The 16,699-nt window shown below is 35.3% G+C and overlaps 2 protein-coding genes across 3 annotated transcripts; one reads left to right on the top strand and one right to left on the bottom strand.

Annotated features, from left to right (window-relative positions):
* Window positions 1–50: 50 nt before the first annotated feature.
* Window positions 51–4,747, bottom strand: LOC111468125. 2 transcript variants are annotated; one of them, XM_023113219.1, is made up of 10 exons: window positions 4,195–4,747; window positions 3,556–3,601; window positions 3,394–3,472; window positions 3,270–3,315; window positions 3,087–3,185; window positions 2,239–2,307; window positions 1,796–2,150; window positions 1,536–1,693; window positions 319–1,287; window positions 51–229 (listed from the first exon to the last, which is right to left on the bottom strand). In XM_023113219.1, the coding sequence occupies exons 1-10, from the start codon at window positions 4,678–4,680 to the stop codon at window positions 215–217; spliced, it is 2,322 nt and encodes a 773-aa protein (XP_022968987.1). In that variant the 5' UTR covers window positions 4,681–4,747; the 3' UTR covers window positions 51–214. The 2 variants fall into 2 exon arrangements, with proteins under 2 accessions (XP_022968987.1, XP_022968985.1); XM_023113217.1 differs by having other exon boundaries at window positions 51–1,287.
* Window positions 4,748–8,022: 3,275 nt separating this feature from the next.
* LOC111468099 (epidermal growth factor receptor substrate 15-like 1) lies at window positions 8,023–16,448 on the top strand. Its single transcript, XM_023113160.1, has 13 exons — window positions 8,023–8,461; window positions 8,744–9,839; window positions 10,469–10,690; window positions 10,803–11,035; window positions 11,439–11,513; window positions 12,212–12,283; window positions 12,371–12,469; window positions 12,570–12,641; window positions 12,716–12,830; window positions 13,652–13,720; window positions 13,828–14,296; window positions 14,705–14,831; window positions 15,587–16,448. Exons 1-13 carry the CDS (start codon window positions 8,312–8,314, stop codon window positions 16,238–16,240), a joined length of 3,453 nt encoding a protein of 1,150 aa, XP_022968928.1. The 5' UTR covers window positions 8,023–8,311; the 3' UTR covers window positions 16,241–16,448.
* Window positions 16,449–16,699: the final 251 nt, after the last annotated feature.

The following is a 16,699-nucleotide window of genomic DNA, read 5'->3' as shown; positions in this document are numbered from 1 at the left end:
GTGAATTTAAAAAAAAAAAAAAAAAAAAAAAAAAAATCTTCCTACACTTCTCCAAGAACAGAAATTGGCACCTATCTTTTTTTTTTCCCCCCCTGAACCTAAAAAATTAGGATACATAAATCTGTACAAGAATCCCTCTTCTATTGTTTTTACAACACAATTTGGTAGGGTTGATAAGTCTCCATCTTTGTCTCTACTCCAGAAGCAACAGATCTCAAACCCACCATTTCTATGGTTAATCAATCAAGAAGTTGAAAATTAATTAATAATTAGTAATCCTCAGAGCTGTAAAACTAAATCAGGGTGAGCAGAGTCCACCTTACTAGAGCTAGGAGGAGATCCTGGAGATTTAAATCTCACGTTCAGGTCTGGGGGAACGGATTCGGGTTTGTATAGTGTTGTTGTTGTTGTTACTGCTGTTTCTTCTGGGGCTGGTGCTGGTGATGGCCCCTGCGGCTGCCGCCGCCGCCATGGTGTTTCGACAAGAGTCTCGTTCCCCGACCTAAGCAATGAACTGGAAGAGTTTGTTGTACCAAGATTGTTTTCGGGACATTTTGGTTCTTTCAGATTCAGTCTGGTCGCCATTGCTGGAAGGATGAAATTAGCATTAGTCCTCGAGATCATCTCGAGCATTTGAGATGATGACTGAGGCTTTACACCAGCAGGCTCGGACGCGCCTATTAGTTTCCCCCTGTGAGCAGAGAGATCAAAGCCATAAGCACCATTGAATCCATTCATACCATGGCAGATTGTTAGATTCTCGTGTTTTTGTAACGAAGGCCTCGAGATTGGAATACTACTTTCCAATACATTATAATCACTACTGGGATTTAATCCTTCAACTGTTTCCGCCTGTCCCCTGCAGGGCTCTGAAGATTGTCGAGTACTTGACGGCGACGATGAAGAAGCTGCAGAGAACTCTGCGGGAGGCCTGGAGGGTAAATAGCCATCTGAACTGGGGACATGAGAAGGCTGATCATGCATCTTAGACGACGTATCAGCTTCGAAGTTGTCGGATGATCGAACGGTCTTTTGTTCAGGAGCAAGAGGCTTTACATTAGGAGCCAAACTTTCATGCAATGTCGACTTTTGACCGAGTTCAGCTTGCGGTAGAAACACCCTCTTTGGTGTGGTATCATCTTCTACAACCCATCCAGGACCAAAACTCGAACCTGCGGGTAAAGTTCTTTCAATTTTCTTAGAAGTAACTCTCCATGCAACAGATCCAAGATCTGCAGCAAATCGAGCTAGGCTTCGTGCATAAGCATGCTCCAAGAAAAGCCCAACCTGATTCACATAAAGAATAAGTTATCCCACCAAAAAGTCTATATAGGCTCCAAATAGCAGCATGTTTTAGGCAATATTAGATATATAAGAACAGTAAATATTTAAGTGCAAACCGATCCTCAACCATGCATTTATATCTTCATTGACAAAAAAAAGCTACAATTTAAAAAATCCAGTATTAGATCTTATGTCATTCCAAGCATGGCACTTAAAAGATGATGTTAACAGTAATCAAGTTAGATACATACTGGCATTAAAACCTTCCTCTCTCTATCAAATGTATTCAGCACAGAGGGCTCCAGTAAAGCAGTTGCCGCTTGAAATTGCTTATATGTGTCACGCCTATTCTCATCGGAGACGATCGGTTTTTTGCCCTGTCTTACTGAATTGAATCTCAGTGCAGAACCTGCCAGGAAAAAAGAATATATGAACCAAAATTTAGATTTGTACCTTGGTAGCACCCAGCGGCTGGATACAAGAACACAAATGCTTGACTAAGATCTCTTACCTGTCATGTCCTCGCTTCTATCAAATCTGTTCTGGTTAAACAAATTAAATGCAGCTTCACTATTGGAAGAGAAGGAGAATCTGCCAGAAAAATCAGCTAAACCAGGCTTTTCAAAATGATGAAGTCCTTTCCTCAAATCGTTGGACCGATTTGTGTTTTCACCACCAGTAATAAGAGTGGCATCTGGGGAAAACTCCGAACCAGCACGTTCCAAGGGAGGTCTACCCAATGGTTTTTTTAAATTCTTAGTCGGTGGTCTACCCCTTCTCACCACTTTAGGTTCTGGTTCATTATCATCACTATCTTGTCTCAAGTTCTTAAAACTCTTTTTTGCCAACTCTTGTATGGTACGCGCCTGACAAAAGTATAATAACTTCTATTATATGCGAATTGTACAACGTGAAAACATAAATGACAATAAAGAAGTTCGGTGAAAATCAAACCTGCCGATAATATATAGTATCTGAGGAATTATATTGCATTGCGTTCGAACTGATTAAGAGAACGTCTTTCTACAGGGGGAAAACAGAAAAAACATTAAATCAAAGCTAAGGATAGAATTCTTACAAATTTAGAAAAGCGTTTAAAAGGCTGTTGGGCTAAAACTCAAGGTCGACAAACAAACGGGTAAATCTATATCCAAGGAGATAACACAAGTCTGAATTGAAAGAAATAACCATTTACTTAAGAACATATGATGCACATACGACACCGTTAAGCAATATGTATACCTGTGGAGAATAGCAATAAATAATTGGATATAAGATAATTCAAGAAAATAGGCCACGGAAGATCAACAGATAGAGGGTAGAACAGATTGCAAAGAATAAAGAAGAAACCTCATGAAATGTTATATCATACTCATATTGAAGTCTCGTCAAAATAAGCATTACTAAATTTCGAACCAAGTTCTAGAACAAGGATTCTAATTCCCACAACCAGTTTGTTCAGAATCAAGCATCCCTGTTCACTAATATAAATTGATCCATAGACCACATGGTCGGTAGATTTTGGATGTAAAAGAAGATGCAATTTTCAAACCAAATAAACACAAAGGAAAATGAAAAAAAAAAGCTCTGTATTCCAATGATTAAATCACGAGCGATGGATGTTTGCAAGCTTCACTATTCAGAATGCCAACAAAATATCAATTGAATCACCCTATTCTATTCCAACTTGCCAAATATAAATAAGAATATTCACAAAGAAGCAATTCGATTAGCATAACTTCAATCATGAAGTGGACCAAAACGATTTAAACCAAGCAGAAAACAATAAAGACTGATCGTACTTCAAACTGTTCCAAGCTGCTATAAGCTCCAGAAGTAAGCTTCTCCCGAACAGTCCCAAAATCCATCGGATGCTCTATAATTTCGTGGTAGTCTGGAAGCTACAAATAATAATTTTAAAGTAAAATCAATGTAAAGATAAGACAAAGCATGTCAGCTGATGTGTCATCACTCCCAAAACCAACCTCGTTGGGGTCCACTGGTTCAGAAAACACACCATAGATGTCCTTCCTGGAATTAAAGCACCATTAAATAAAAGGCACAAACACAGTGTCAAAAACAGAGAAAGATGAGCTAAAAAAAACACACTTTTGAAGCCTGTCGAGGATGAAAACCAAAAGCTTCTTATCTGGTAAAGGCGCCGAGGGTGCCGAATCCATATGCGACCCTGCAAGTAATTATGTTCATAATGACGAAAAACATTCGCAAACATGGGTTTCAAAGAAGTGGCGTGTGATTATTGACAAAAACCTTGGAGGGTTTCCGAGGGATTTGTGGCAGAAATGGACTTCTCATCCTGAAACATCAAAAAGAATAAACCAACGCCAACAGTTACATTCGACAAATAACTTTCCCATTATGGGTGAGCTCCAGAAAAACAGACTGGACCAAATAAAAAGGTAAACAGGACTAGGAATCAGCGTGCCACGATTGCGAAAAAGAACGCAACTATCACCTGAGAAATAATTAAGGAAGGAAAAGACAAATCCGAACTTTTTTTGTTCAAAATAGGACAGTCAAATCATATCGTTTTTAAGGAAGATAAATGCTAATAAATCATCAAAATTAAATATGCTGAAGAAAAGAATTTGCACCGCAGATTAAATCCGGTGTAGCCAGCCATCTCAAATTGGCCAAGTCAACCACCCTTGACTGAGATACTCGAAAACCCAACAACAAAATTCAAAAGTGCGAAATTCAAGGAATCTCTTTCAGACACCGTCAACGAATTTTTCTCCCCTCTCCCACAATTTGAAAAAAAAAAACGTACAAATCTCCCAAGAACTTTGGCGCCTTAACAAATACTTCTCCGCCAGAAAAGAGGGGGGAAAGCAATACGATAACCCCCCAAAATAAGCAGCGAATCAAAAACACCCAAAATGGCAGTACCTTCTCGGAGTGTTGGATCCTAGATCCCTCCCCAATCGTATCGATCTTCCGCTTTTTGTTAATCGACGCAGCATTACCGTCCACGTCCGCATTAGAATCGGAACGACAGGAATTGAGAGACGACGAATTGACGGGAGATTTCGGGGAGTGCAATCTGACGACGAGCTTGAGTTTCCTCTCGCGGCGGTTCTCAGCCAATTGGTCGTTGTAATCGGCATCCTCGTGGTCATCAGCGACCTCATCGGGAGTGAGGCCGTCGGGGTTGGGATTCCGGCGAGTAGATCGCCGCAGCGGAGTTGGAGAAGCGTAATTAGGGTTGGAAATTGCGGTGGAGGAATTGATTCGCTTGGTTTGGTGCTGATGCTTTTTCTTCTGCTCCTGCTCCTGCTCTTCTTGCTCTTGCTGCTCCTTGAGATTCCGCTTTTGAAGATCCAACAGCGATGGCCGCCCTTTCTTCCTCTTCTTCCTCTCCACTACCTTACCCATTTTTTGCTGCTCCTCTGTTTCTCTCTCTCCCAACCCGCGTCTCTCTCCTCTCTCTCCCCGGAGAGATAAAACAAACAAAGCCGTATTATTCTTTTTATTTTATTTCATTTTCATTATTATTATTTCTTTTTACAATTATTACAATTCTTTTATATACTAAAATCCTTTTTTATTAATTTCACTTTAATTACGAGCCTTTTTTATTAAACAAAAATCTCTTTTTAATTTAACAATCAATTCATTTCTATTTTCATTTATAATTATTCAAATTTTATTTTTTAATAATTTTATTTTTAAAATTATTAATTTTCGAGTTATAAATACAAATATCATCATTTTTACCAAATAAATGATAAATGTGACAAGTATCATACTTACATAATAATTTTACGTCGATATGCAGAAAATTGTTCATTTTTTTTAAAGTTGCATCCGTCATTATTTCATTTTTATTTTTAATTTTCTCGACGTCAACTATTGTTATTAAAAAATAAAAAATAAAACCTTTTATATATATAACTCGAAATAAACTCAAAAGTTATTTAGGTATATTTATTTATTTCAGTGAATTAATTGTTTTTTTTTTAAGGAGTTTTGTAACTTTGAGGAGGCGGAACGCGTGCTTGACACGTGACTTTCTTCTCGGACGAATGCGTACATCGTACATGTTTGAACTACTGTTGCAAAACAAAAATATGTTTGGTTTTTTTTCCTTTTTTAAATTAAAATGTTTATATATATCTATATATATATGTGTATATATATATTTTTTGAAAAACTTACAGAATAATTTTATGTATATATATATATTTTTTGAAAAACTTACAGAATAATTTTATGTATATATATATATTTTTTGAAAAACTTACAGAATAATTTTATGTATATATATATATTTTTTGAAATTTAAAATAAATAAATAAAATATTTGAAAAACTTTTTTTATTTTTAAATTTTAATTCGAATCTTGAAAAACACTCCAAAAAAAAAAAAAAGAAGCAAAAACTAAAAACTATAATCCAAATAGTTTATGGAGATTTTCACATATTTATTTATTTTTTTTTTAAATTAAAATGTTTATANGTGAAAATGTAGATATCGATAGATATTTTCGTGAAAAAAAATGATTAATTATATATATATCAATATAAAGTATAAGGGTAAATATTAGGGGTGGACATTCAACTCGATAATCCGGACCAACCCAACCTGAACTATAAGGGTTGGGTTGGATTAACATTTCGAGTAGGGTTGAGTTCATTTTTCTGAACCCGAACTGAATCAGTTCGATTTTAGGTATATGGGTAAAACCTTCGAGCTGACGTAAGCCAAATAAAAAATATATAAAAGATATTAAGAATCATTTCGTATTAATCGGTTTGCCAATAGTAGTGAGGTACTATTTAAATTAAAATGTTTATATATATATATATATATATATATATATATATATATATATATATATATATATATAATTTTTTTGTTATATGAAATTAATTTTAATTTTGTACGTTACTTTTTATTTTTTAAATTATATTTTTAGTTTAGTTAACTTATTTATAATTAAAATTAAAATATTTTAGTAATGGTAGAGGTCAATTTATATGGAACGAAAATAAATAATTTAACATCTATTATTAACTTTTGTTAATAATTATTTTATTTTTTAAAATTTTGTTTGTTACTATTATAATTTTTAATAATTAATATCTATTATCCACGTATCTTCTTTTTCTTTTTAATTTATAGTGAAATTTAAAATAAATAAATAAACTATTTGAAAAATCTCTTTTATTTTTAAATTCTAATTCGAAACTTGAAAAACACTCAAAAATACTCCAAATATTCTAATTTTCACATATTTATTTATTCTTTATTTCAAATAAAATACTCCAAATATTTGTTAAATTTGTAGATTATTTGAGATTTTCCTATTTTGAACAAACAAGCTTATTTAATACCAATTTATTAGTTATCCTCAATAATTTAGACAAAATTTTAACGTCAATTTTGAAATTTTAAATATTTAATCAATTTAGTAACTATTATTTCAAGATAATAATAACAATAACATGTTTTCGTCTAATCATTTAAAAAATAAATAAATTTAGTTTTTATCGATTTGGTTAATTATTATATAATTTTTTTATATGAAATATTATTATATTTATATGTAAGGAATCTTTACTCTAATTCCATTGAAAATAAATTATATCGAAAGTTTAAATTACAACTTTATCCATATAAATTTATTTTATATTTAATTTATAGATTTTTTACAACTAACCCTTTTATTACATTTCTTAAACAAATAATAATAATAATATATATATATATATATATTTTGTTTTCAAAATCTCGTTTTGATTTTAAAAACACTAATAAAAGTAAGTTTAAACTATTTTAAATTTTAAAAGACGAATTATAAACTAATTTTAAATATAAAAAACTATATTTTTAAAATTCGAGTTAGGAAGAGAGAGCGTTTTTTCGGAAGCAAATTCTTTTATCTAATTCTGACCAATTAAATTGCGCCACGTGTCGAATCCGCTGCTCAAGAGTGTTTTTGGGCTTTGACATGGGCCCACTAATGAAGGTAGCTTGTATCTGTACAAACTAAAATGGGCCTAAAATTGGGCCTCTACATTAGCTTTTTAAAGGGTAGTTTTGGAATTGTGACACTAACTCGTGTTTAAAAGTAATTTAGTTTTGAATTATTGGAAAAATAAAATTTCAAATATATGAAATTGTAAGAAAATAAAAAATAAAAAAAAGCAAAATAATATTATATAAATTGTAAGAAAATTATCCAATAAATTGTAAGACAATAAGCAAAATAATAATAATAATAAAAATAAATAAAATAAAAACCAAATAATTATCCAATGAAACCTTAAATATTCAGATTTTACCATCCAAAAAATTTCAAATAAATGATGATATATAAATTCTTTTTATTTTTAATTCGATTTTTTTTAACAATTTAAATTTAATGAATTAACGTGAAAATATACACGACCGTTTTATTTTCGCCTAAAGATCGAATTTTGAAAAATTAATAATTATTTGACCAATTAAAGTATGCTCGTGACGATCTCGATAGATATTTTTGTTGTTTTTTTTAGGGGGAGATTGAACTATCGATTTTTCTTTTAATAATAATCGATATTTTAATACGTGTGATCCCCATTGAATTGTAAAGAAAATAGAATTAATTGATGTTATAATTATATGTAAAAAGGAAAAGAAAAATGGCAGTTTTGTAAATAAGATCAACAAATCCGGATCAGTTCTGAAGCGGAGAAATCAAAAGGGTCTGAGTCTTTTTTTATTTTTTATTTTTTATTTTATTTTCTCTCAGCGACAGAAACCTCGCCCCTCCCCCATCTCCCACCCTGCTTGCGCGTCGGTGTTTATCCCATTTCAATTTCCATTTTTCTTTTTAGTTTGAATGATTTTTCTCTGAATTGGTTGGGAGGGTCGTTCCAACCACTCGATTTCGTTCCCTTAGGGTTCTTAGGATATGTGCTCAATCCATGTGTTTTGATCTGTTTTGATTTCTCATGCGCGTGTGCCGTGATTCCGTTGGCTCGTTGCTCCGATCCAAGAGTTGCAGATTTTGAATTCAGCAATGGCATCGGCGCAGAACCCAGCGCCGAACGTGGATCTCTTCGATGCCTACTTTCGACGTGCCGATTTGGATCGCGATGGTCGAATTAGTGGCGCTGAAGCGGTTTCCTTCTTTCAAGGCTCTGGATTGCCCAAACCGGTTCTTTTTCAGGTAACTCCATCGCTCCTCCTTTTTCTTTGTTCTTTTTTCTTCTGGGTTTGTGTAATTTTGCACTCTGCGTGGTGGGTTTTTAATTGCTGTTTGATTGGGTTGAGTATGACTGAGATTTGAATCAGGTCTGTTGGTCTTTCTTCTCTTAGAGGCTGGAATTGCAATTTTGATACCTATTGGTTTTGTTAGTCCGAGAATCTTTGATAACTTTTACTCATGTATCTTGATTATTTGGCTTCAGCTCTTGTTCTATTTGTTACTGTTTTGTTGATCTATCTGTAGATTTGGGCGCTTTCAGACCCTAGACAGATTGGCTTCCTTGGTCGGGCGGAGTTTTATAATGCCCTTAGGCTGGTCACCGTAGCACAGAGTAAGAGGGAATTAACTCCTGATATTGTGAAAGCAGCGTTGTTTAGCCCAGCTGCATCCAAAATACCAGCACCACAAATAAATTTCAATACCCAGCCTGCACCTCAGTTCAATTCTACTGCACCAGTATCTACACCTCTGAGTGGCATTGGTGCTCCTACGCCCTCCCAAAGTTCTGGGTTGGAATTACAGGTTCCACGAAACATCACTACGAATGTTCCGCTGGTTTCTTCTAGAGAGAGTCAGTTAGTTAGGCCTCCGTTGGCAACTTCAAATTCTGCTTTCCGTCCAGCGCAGGGATTTTCAGGAGTTGGCACTGTCTCGGGGACACTTCCAACAAATTCAATCATCTCAAATGATTGGGTTAGTGAACGTGCCAGTGGAATTCAGGGGACACCCTCGCAACCTCCGAACAGAGGAGTCAGTCCTGTTGGAATGCAGGTCGGATTTGGCCAATCAAGTGCTGGACTAACAACTTCTCAACCCCAAAGGCCTCAGTCTGCTCCTGGAGTAATGCCTGCTGCATCATCACCTGTGGAGAGTAAAGTGCAAGGTATTACTGGAAATGGGACTGCTTCTGGGTCTTATTTTGGAAGAGATGCCTTTCCTGCAACCCCAGTTTCTTCAAAACAAGATGTCCCTGCTGGCAATAAGACTTCCTCATCAGTCACTGTTCCTGTGTCTTCTGTTACACAACCAATAGTTAGAGCAACTTCCCTTGATTCTTTGCAGAATTCTTCTATGAAACTGCCTCTCGCTAATCAGGCCCTACAGAACGAGCCACATGGGAAGCCCAATCAACAGAGCATATTGCAACCTGCTTCCTCTGGATTATCAACAGGATTGCACAACTCTGTTTCTGGACAGTCTCAGCGCCCTTGGCCTAGAATGACACAGACTGATGTGCAGAAGTATACCAAAGTTTTTGTTGAGGTGGATAAAGATAGAGATGGAAAAATTACCGGTCAAGAAGCACGCAACTTGTTCTTGAGTTGGAGGCTGCCAAGAGGTATAAATCCCTTTAGAGTAGAGTTTTACTTTTTCATTTTAAAATTTGCAAAATTGCTGAGTTCTTTTTTCACGTCCTATTTATCATCACTCCTGATTCTTATTTTGATTTGAGTCTGTCATGAACAAGTTCAGACTGTTTAGTGGACTTATAAGCACATTCAAACACGAAGTTGAATGTAGCTTCCAGTTTTGGATTACTTCGTGTGATACTCAAGAATTATCTTTGAGTAGTCTAATGGTGGAGAAATTATTCAAGAAAGTTGGAACAATCTGGCTGAAAATTTTGTACCATTGGATGTAGGAGAGAGGAATACCCTTTGACCTTTTATTTTAACGTAGAATACTCTTGGATAAGAAACAATTTTATTTTCATGCGGAATGTTAATTTTTTTTTTTTTTTTTTTTTCAATTTCCCGAACTTGCTTTAGTTACTATGAGGTTAGTACTACGCCAAATCTTTCTTTCTCTAGAAGCTTGAAAAATTAGAATTGTTTCATTGATGGTTAGTATAGAATCTCTATCTTTCTCCATTGAATGGCTGTTTGTTTGTTCGATAAATTTATGTTATTTTGTTTTCTTGGTTGATAATGATATTCTCACGTGTATATTATTGTTGACATCTGTCAGAGGTTTTAATGCAAGTGTGGGACTTATCCGATCAAGATAATGATAGCATGCTTTCTGTCAGGGAGTTCTGTATCGCACTTTATTTGTTGGAGCGGCATAGGGAAGGACATGTTCTTCCTGCTATGCTTCCTAGCACCATCATGTTTGATTTTCCCAGCAATGGTCATCCTGTGACTCCAGCTGCATCTAACCATAGCAATGCAGCTTGGAGAACGACAGCTGGTAATCTCTATGACGAGTCACTTCATGGCCTTTTGAAATTTGTTGGACACCTCTAGATGGGACAATATTTTCCTCAATATTAACTTCTTTTTTTTTAATTTTTATTAAAAAGGTCACCAACAGCACCAAGGGGTTCCTGGGCCTGGTAATCTTCATGGAGCTTCTACAATTGGAGTACGTCCGCCTATACCTTCTGCTGCCCTCCCGGTTGGGGATGAGCCACAGACCAATCAACCTAAATCAAAGGTTCCTGTGCTGGATAAAAATCTTGTTAGTCAACTCAGTACAGAAGAGCAGAACTCCCTCAACTCAAAGTTCCAAGAAGCAGAAGATGCTGAGAAAAAGGCACCTCATTTACTTCCTTATATGTCTTATTTTTGTTCTATCCTCAGATATGGACATAGTTGTGGTCTTGGTTAGATTTGTTCCGGGTTATCATGAAATGACAAATAAAACACCTCACTTTTTATGCATAGATGTTTTTTTTTTTTTTTTTTTCTATTTATTGAAATTAGGTTCGTGGATTGGACAACTTGAAGCTGGTTGTTTTTCTCCCTTGTCTTTTTTTCTTTTCTGTCTTTTCTCGTGTAGTAGAAAGTTTCGATGGAAGTTTATGGTAATAGCTATCATGTGGATTAAGATTCTCACATTATTACAAATTAAGCAATATCATCATTTGCTCTAATATCAAATACTTTGATTTGTCTGTCACTCATGTTTCTGACATATATTGTTTTATTCAATGAAGGTTGAAGAACTGGAGAAAGAAATTTTGGACTCTAGACAGAAAATCGAGTATTATCGTACTAAAATGCAGGAACTTGTAAGTATTAAAGAATTGTTTTATGCTTTTTTTTTTCTTTTAGCTATGAGATATTCATGGTTATGCTTATATATGGAATGCAATGGAGTGTGGTCGAAAAGTTTTGGAAAGATGATGGTTCTGATGTTGAGTGACGCCCCTAATACTTAACACAAGCAAGGAATTTCACAGTCTTTTTCCTTGTATTTATTTTCATTCAATGAATTAAAAGTTTTTGTTTTTTATGATACATAATAAAATACTGGAAATGTAACTGAGCAGCTATCATATGCTCGAGTGAAAGGTTTATGTTTTTGCAAGTACCAACTATTGTTATGCTTTTGCTAAAGATTGCTTTTGTACCGTATACATTCATTGAAGATGGATTTAGTTCATAATACATCAACATTCTTTGTAAGATACTTTTTATTTTCAGATAATTCAGGCATTATGTTTTACATCATTACCACTGAAAGCGTTTTAAAGTCCCGAGTCATTACACTGGTTTTGTGTTTTGGTGATGGAGGACATCCCTCATTCTTTTTCTTTAAAATTCGTCTTTCAATTCTTAATACGTCGTACAGTTGTGTACTTGTTAGTTGTATATGACAGGTGCTTTACAGTTACAACGCTTGATTACCCTACTGCTTTTGTTCCTTTGGGAACATCCAATTACCCAGCTGTTTTTTCTTGATTTTTTTTTTTCTCCTCTCAACAAGATTTTGTACAAGAGCAGATGTGACAATCGGTTGAATGAAATATCTGAAAGAGTGTCTTCAGAGAAACGTGAGGTATCTATTTGATGGAATAACGTGCAGTTCATCTGTGTTTAAATTAAATGATTACAGTGAATTCAACGAAGGTTTTGATTCTAACAGGTAGAGTCCCTTGCCAAGAAATATGAAGAGAAATATAAACAATCTGGTGATGTAGCCTCCAGATTAACCGTTGAAGAAGCTACATTCCGTGATATACAGGTGTTCAATACTGTTTGTAAATCAGATTGTGAGAAGCAATTTCAATTATGATATGCATTCAGAAACTAATTATATTGGATGCTGTTGTTTTCTGGTTTAGGAAAAGAAGATGGAACTGTATCACACGATTGTAAAGATGGAACAAGATATCAGTGAAGATGGTGTTCTTCAGGTAAATATAGTTTTCTGGGCCAATAGAACCCTGCAGGAACTCATCTAATGTCGTTTCTATATTCCAAATATCAGGCTCGTGCTGATCGTATTCAGTCAGATATTGAAGAGTTGGTGAAAGTTCTCAATGAACGCTGCAAGAGTTATGGTTTGCGTGCAAAACCAATAACTCTGACGGAACTTCCGTTTGGTAAGTTTCTTGTACTGTATTATTTAGTCCTCTGCCAATTTTAAGTTTTCTGGCAATCAAGATGTCTTGGTTGTGAATGATTTGCATTCAAAACAAAAAGTAATTTACCCTTCATTATCGGGAACTAGTTAGTCATATTACCTCATGTAACTTTAATTACAAAATTTTGGGAGCATGTACTTCTTTTAAGCTTATTTGATATCTTAACTACGATTAACTACGAGAAATAAGTGAATGTAAATTTTCTTACAGAATATTCAGTTTTGGTTACATTATAAACGGATTGGAATTTAGTCATGGATATCGTAAGCTCACCTTTTCTTTCTTCTTTCTCTAATAAAAAACTCAATTTGATACTCAACACTATCAACCATTCTAATCATGCCTCTGACAATAAAACATCTAGTTGCATTTGTAAGTGGAAGAAAAACTCACCTTTCAATTATCATCATCCTTTTCTTTTCAACTAATGAATTGTTTAGTGGTTATTGAACTTGCATTTAACTAATTTATCCAATGATACTTTTTATCTAACATTACCACCATTTACGTAAAGAAACCCTAATCATCATCACGTTTATTGGCATTCGTAAGTCTTACTATTCGTTACTTTCACATCACCATTAAAAATTAATATTCATTACTTTACATCATTTATGTAATGAAACCCTAATCATCATCACGTTCATTTTCATTCATAAGTCTTCCTCTATGTTCTTCTTTGTTCTCCTTAAGATTTTTTAATTTGATCTCTTTGCTATTTTGTTTTTTTTCTTTTTTGTCGTTGTTTGATCATTTTCGCCTCAATGTTTCAAATAAAGGCTGGCAACCTGGAATCCAAGTGGGTGCTGCTGACTGGGATGAAGATTGGGACAAACTCGAAGAGGAAGGTATGCCTGAGGAGTTTATATTAGGCATTTAATGATTTTTTATGCCTTATTGCATTACCTTATTTGTGGTGACTGCCGTGGATGAATCGTTCATACTTTCTTTTCAGGTTTCTCTGTTGTCAAGGAGCTCACTCTTGATGTACAAAATGTCATTGCCCCTCCCAAGCAGAAATCTAAGTCAGTACAAAAAGAAAAAGGTTCAGCCGTTGACAGCCAAAACGTTACACCTGCAGAGGATGCTGATACCCAGGAAGGAGGTTCTGCACCAGATGCTGATACCAAGGGAGAGAAACCGCCCTCTATGGATGAAACAGCTGTTGAAAATGGTTCCGCACATGATAATAAAAGTGAAAATGGGTCAGCCAAAAGTGCTCCTAACAGCCCCTTCGCACCCAAAAGATCACCTAGCAGCCCCTTCGCACCCAAAAGTGCACCTAGCAGCCCCTTCGCACCCAAAAGTGCTCCTAGCAGCCCCTTTGCAAGTAGTGTTATTGGAAGTCCCAAGGAATATATGGATTCCAGTTTTGGAAAGGCTGCTGGCTTTGATGCTTCCCCCCATGCTAAGGACGCTTTAAGGTATCTAACTTTTCTTCTTGGTTGTCTACTAACTTTTCTTTTTGGTTGTCTATTTCTCTAAGAGTTTTTGTTTCTATTTTTCACTTCTATAGCCTGTTTCGGTTAATGGGTCATGGTCTTGATCTTTAATTGATTAGCATTGTTATCTACATGTTTTTAAAAGACATACATCAATTCACAAAGGTGGATGAAAAAAGGAGTGCCTGGGTGTTCCGTGAGAACGTGAATTACAGGAAACACTTGACTTTCTTTTAGCAAGAAATAAGGGTTGCAAAAGAAGTTCATTTTTAGTAAGAAATTAGAGTTGCAAAAGGAGTTCATAACTACTATCATTCTTATGATTTTTTTTTTCTTTTGAAGTAAACTCTCTACTCTTGAATAAATAATTTACCCGAACCATTTCTTCAGTGACCATGGAGGTGCAGGATCTGTGTTTTCTGGTGACAAGAGCTACGACGAACCAGCTTGGGGAGCATTTGATGCAAACGATGATATTGACTCTGTTTGGGGCTTTAACGCAGGAGGTTCCACCAAGGTGAGCAGAAAATTGTACTTCATAATTGACTACTCAATTAGCACAAATGCTCCTCACCTGAGAAGCGTGAATACGAATATGAGATATGGGCATGAAAATATACGATTACATGCCACTTTTTTAAAAATCTAGGGCACAGACACGGGAAGAACACATTTATTAAAATCAACAACTTTATGCATTTATATGCTAGAAATATGACTTTGATGTACTTCAGTCTCCAGATTTTTTTTTTTGCCCTATATTATTATTATGTGTCGAGTTAGTACACTTGATAAGTGTTCGATACATGCCTGACAAATGTTATACCTATATTGACTTTGTACAAACTAATGTCTAACAATGTCTATTGTGCTACCAAATGTACGATATGTGTTGAACAAGTGTCGGATGCAAACATGCGAGCCAAACTGAAAGGATCCGTGCTTCTTAGCTCTTCACTTTATCCTATCAACTTTTTTTTCCTTAAACTTTCCTCTCGATACATTCAGTTTCGTATACTTGAGAGCTAGGAAATATACGCATATTATTTAGAAGTGTTAAATAATATCAATATATACGCATATTCAGTACCTATTTATTTGACATTTCTATTATGTGTTATAAAATATGTCATCGTTTTTATATGGTGGTCCTGATATCTACTTGTGATGTTGTGCTTGTTGCCAATGTTCATTTTGCTCCAGCGTTTGTTTATTCAGCTGTTCTTGAGACCTGTTGATGCATACATTTAATTTGCCATTTACTATTTACAGGCCGACAATGATGTAACCCGGGACAGCTACTTTTTCGATTCTGGGGATTTCGGCTTGAATCCTATTAGAACAGATCCATTCCAGGCTAAGAGAAGCACATTTGCTTTTGACGAGTCTGTTCCTAGCACCCCACTCGTCAACTCAGGAAATTCACCACATAATTACCATGATGGATCGGAACCAAGCTTTGACAGCTTCTCAAGGTTCGATTCTTCCAGCGTGCATAACAGTGGTTTTTTCCCTCCTAAGGACACATTTACACGGTTCGATTCGATGCGCAGCAGTAGAGATTTCGACCAGGGTCCTGGATTCTCATCATTCAGTCAATTCGATACAACGCATAGCAACAGAGACTTCGATCAGGGAGGATCCTCAGCACTGACACGATTCGATTCAATGCGCAGCAGTAAGGACTTCGATCAGGGATCCCCTTCACTGTCACGATTTGATTCAATGCGTAGCAGCAAGGACTTCGACCAGGGATTCCCTTCATTGGCAAGATTCGATTCAATGCGCAGCAGCAAAGACTTCGATCAAGGTCATGGATTCCCATCATTCGATGATCCAGACCCGTTTGGATCGACAGGGCCATTTAGAGCGTCCATGGATAATCAAACTCCAAAGAAAGGATCAGATAATTGGAGTGCCTTTTAGCCAGGTTTGAATTACTAATTTTTCGAATGATATGTTTTGTCTAAAGCGTTCTAGAACGGGTTAAGCTAAAGCTAAGCTGGGATGATATGATATAATACTTGAGATGTAGGTTTGTCCTCAGTGTGCCATCTTTGCCTCAGGTTGATGCCTTCTTCTGCTCACCTCGTGTATTCAATTTTTTATATAAATTTTAAATTCATTTGTATGACTTTTTTTTCTTTAAAAAAAAAAAAAAAAAAAAAAGAGAATGCTTTACAGTATTGGCTTGAGAATTTGAATACTTTGCAGAGTTGCTGTTGAATTATGATCCCACCGCCGAGCCTTGAGCGAGGCTGGATTTGCTTCTATGTATGATAGTTTCATTATTTTGAGTTATTTTGCATTAATTTTGCCAATTAGTAGAATTTATTTGTGGAAGAGCTTATATATATATATATATATATATATATATATATATAT

The sequence above is a fragment of the Cucurbita maxima genome, unplaced genomic scaffold, assembly GCF_002738345.1.
Source record: "Cucurbita maxima cultivar Rimu unplaced genomic scaffold, Cmax_1.0 Cma_Scf00036, whole genome shotgun sequence".
NCBI lineage: Eukaryota > Viridiplantae > Streptophyta > Magnoliopsida > Cucurbitales > Cucurbitaceae > Cucurbita > Cucurbita maxima.
The sequence above is the reverse complement of the archived record's forward strand: the minus strand, read 5'-3'. Positions and strand labels throughout refer to the sequence as shown.

Excerpts from the sequence above, each read along its gene's own strand:
- LOC111468125 (XM_023113217.1), bottom strand. The coding sequence starts at position 4,680 with ATGGGTAAGGTAGTGGAGAGGAAGAAGAGGAAGAAAGGGCGGCCATCG. Across the intron at positions 2,151-2,238 it reads ATACTATATATTATCGGCAG|GCGCGTACCATACAAGAGTT; the intron begins GTTTGATTTTCA and ends TACTTTTGTCAG. Across the intron at positions 1,694-1,795 it reads TAGAAGCGAGGACATGACAG|GTTCTGCACTGAGATTCAAT; the intron begins GTAAGAGATCTT and ends TTTTCCTGGCAG.
- LOC111468099 (XM_023113160.1), top strand. The coding sequence starts at position 8,312 with ATGGCATCGGCGCAGAACCCAGCGCCGAACGTGGATCTCTTCGATGCC. Across the intron at positions 12,642-12,715 it reads GTGAAGATGGTGTTCTTCAG|GCTCGTGCTGATCGTATTCA; the intron begins GTAAATATAGTT and ends TCCAAATATCAG. Across the intron at positions 14,297-14,704 it reads CATGCTAAGGACGCTTTAAG|TGACCATGGAGGTGCAGGAT; the intron begins GTATCTAACTTT and ends CCATTTCTTCAG.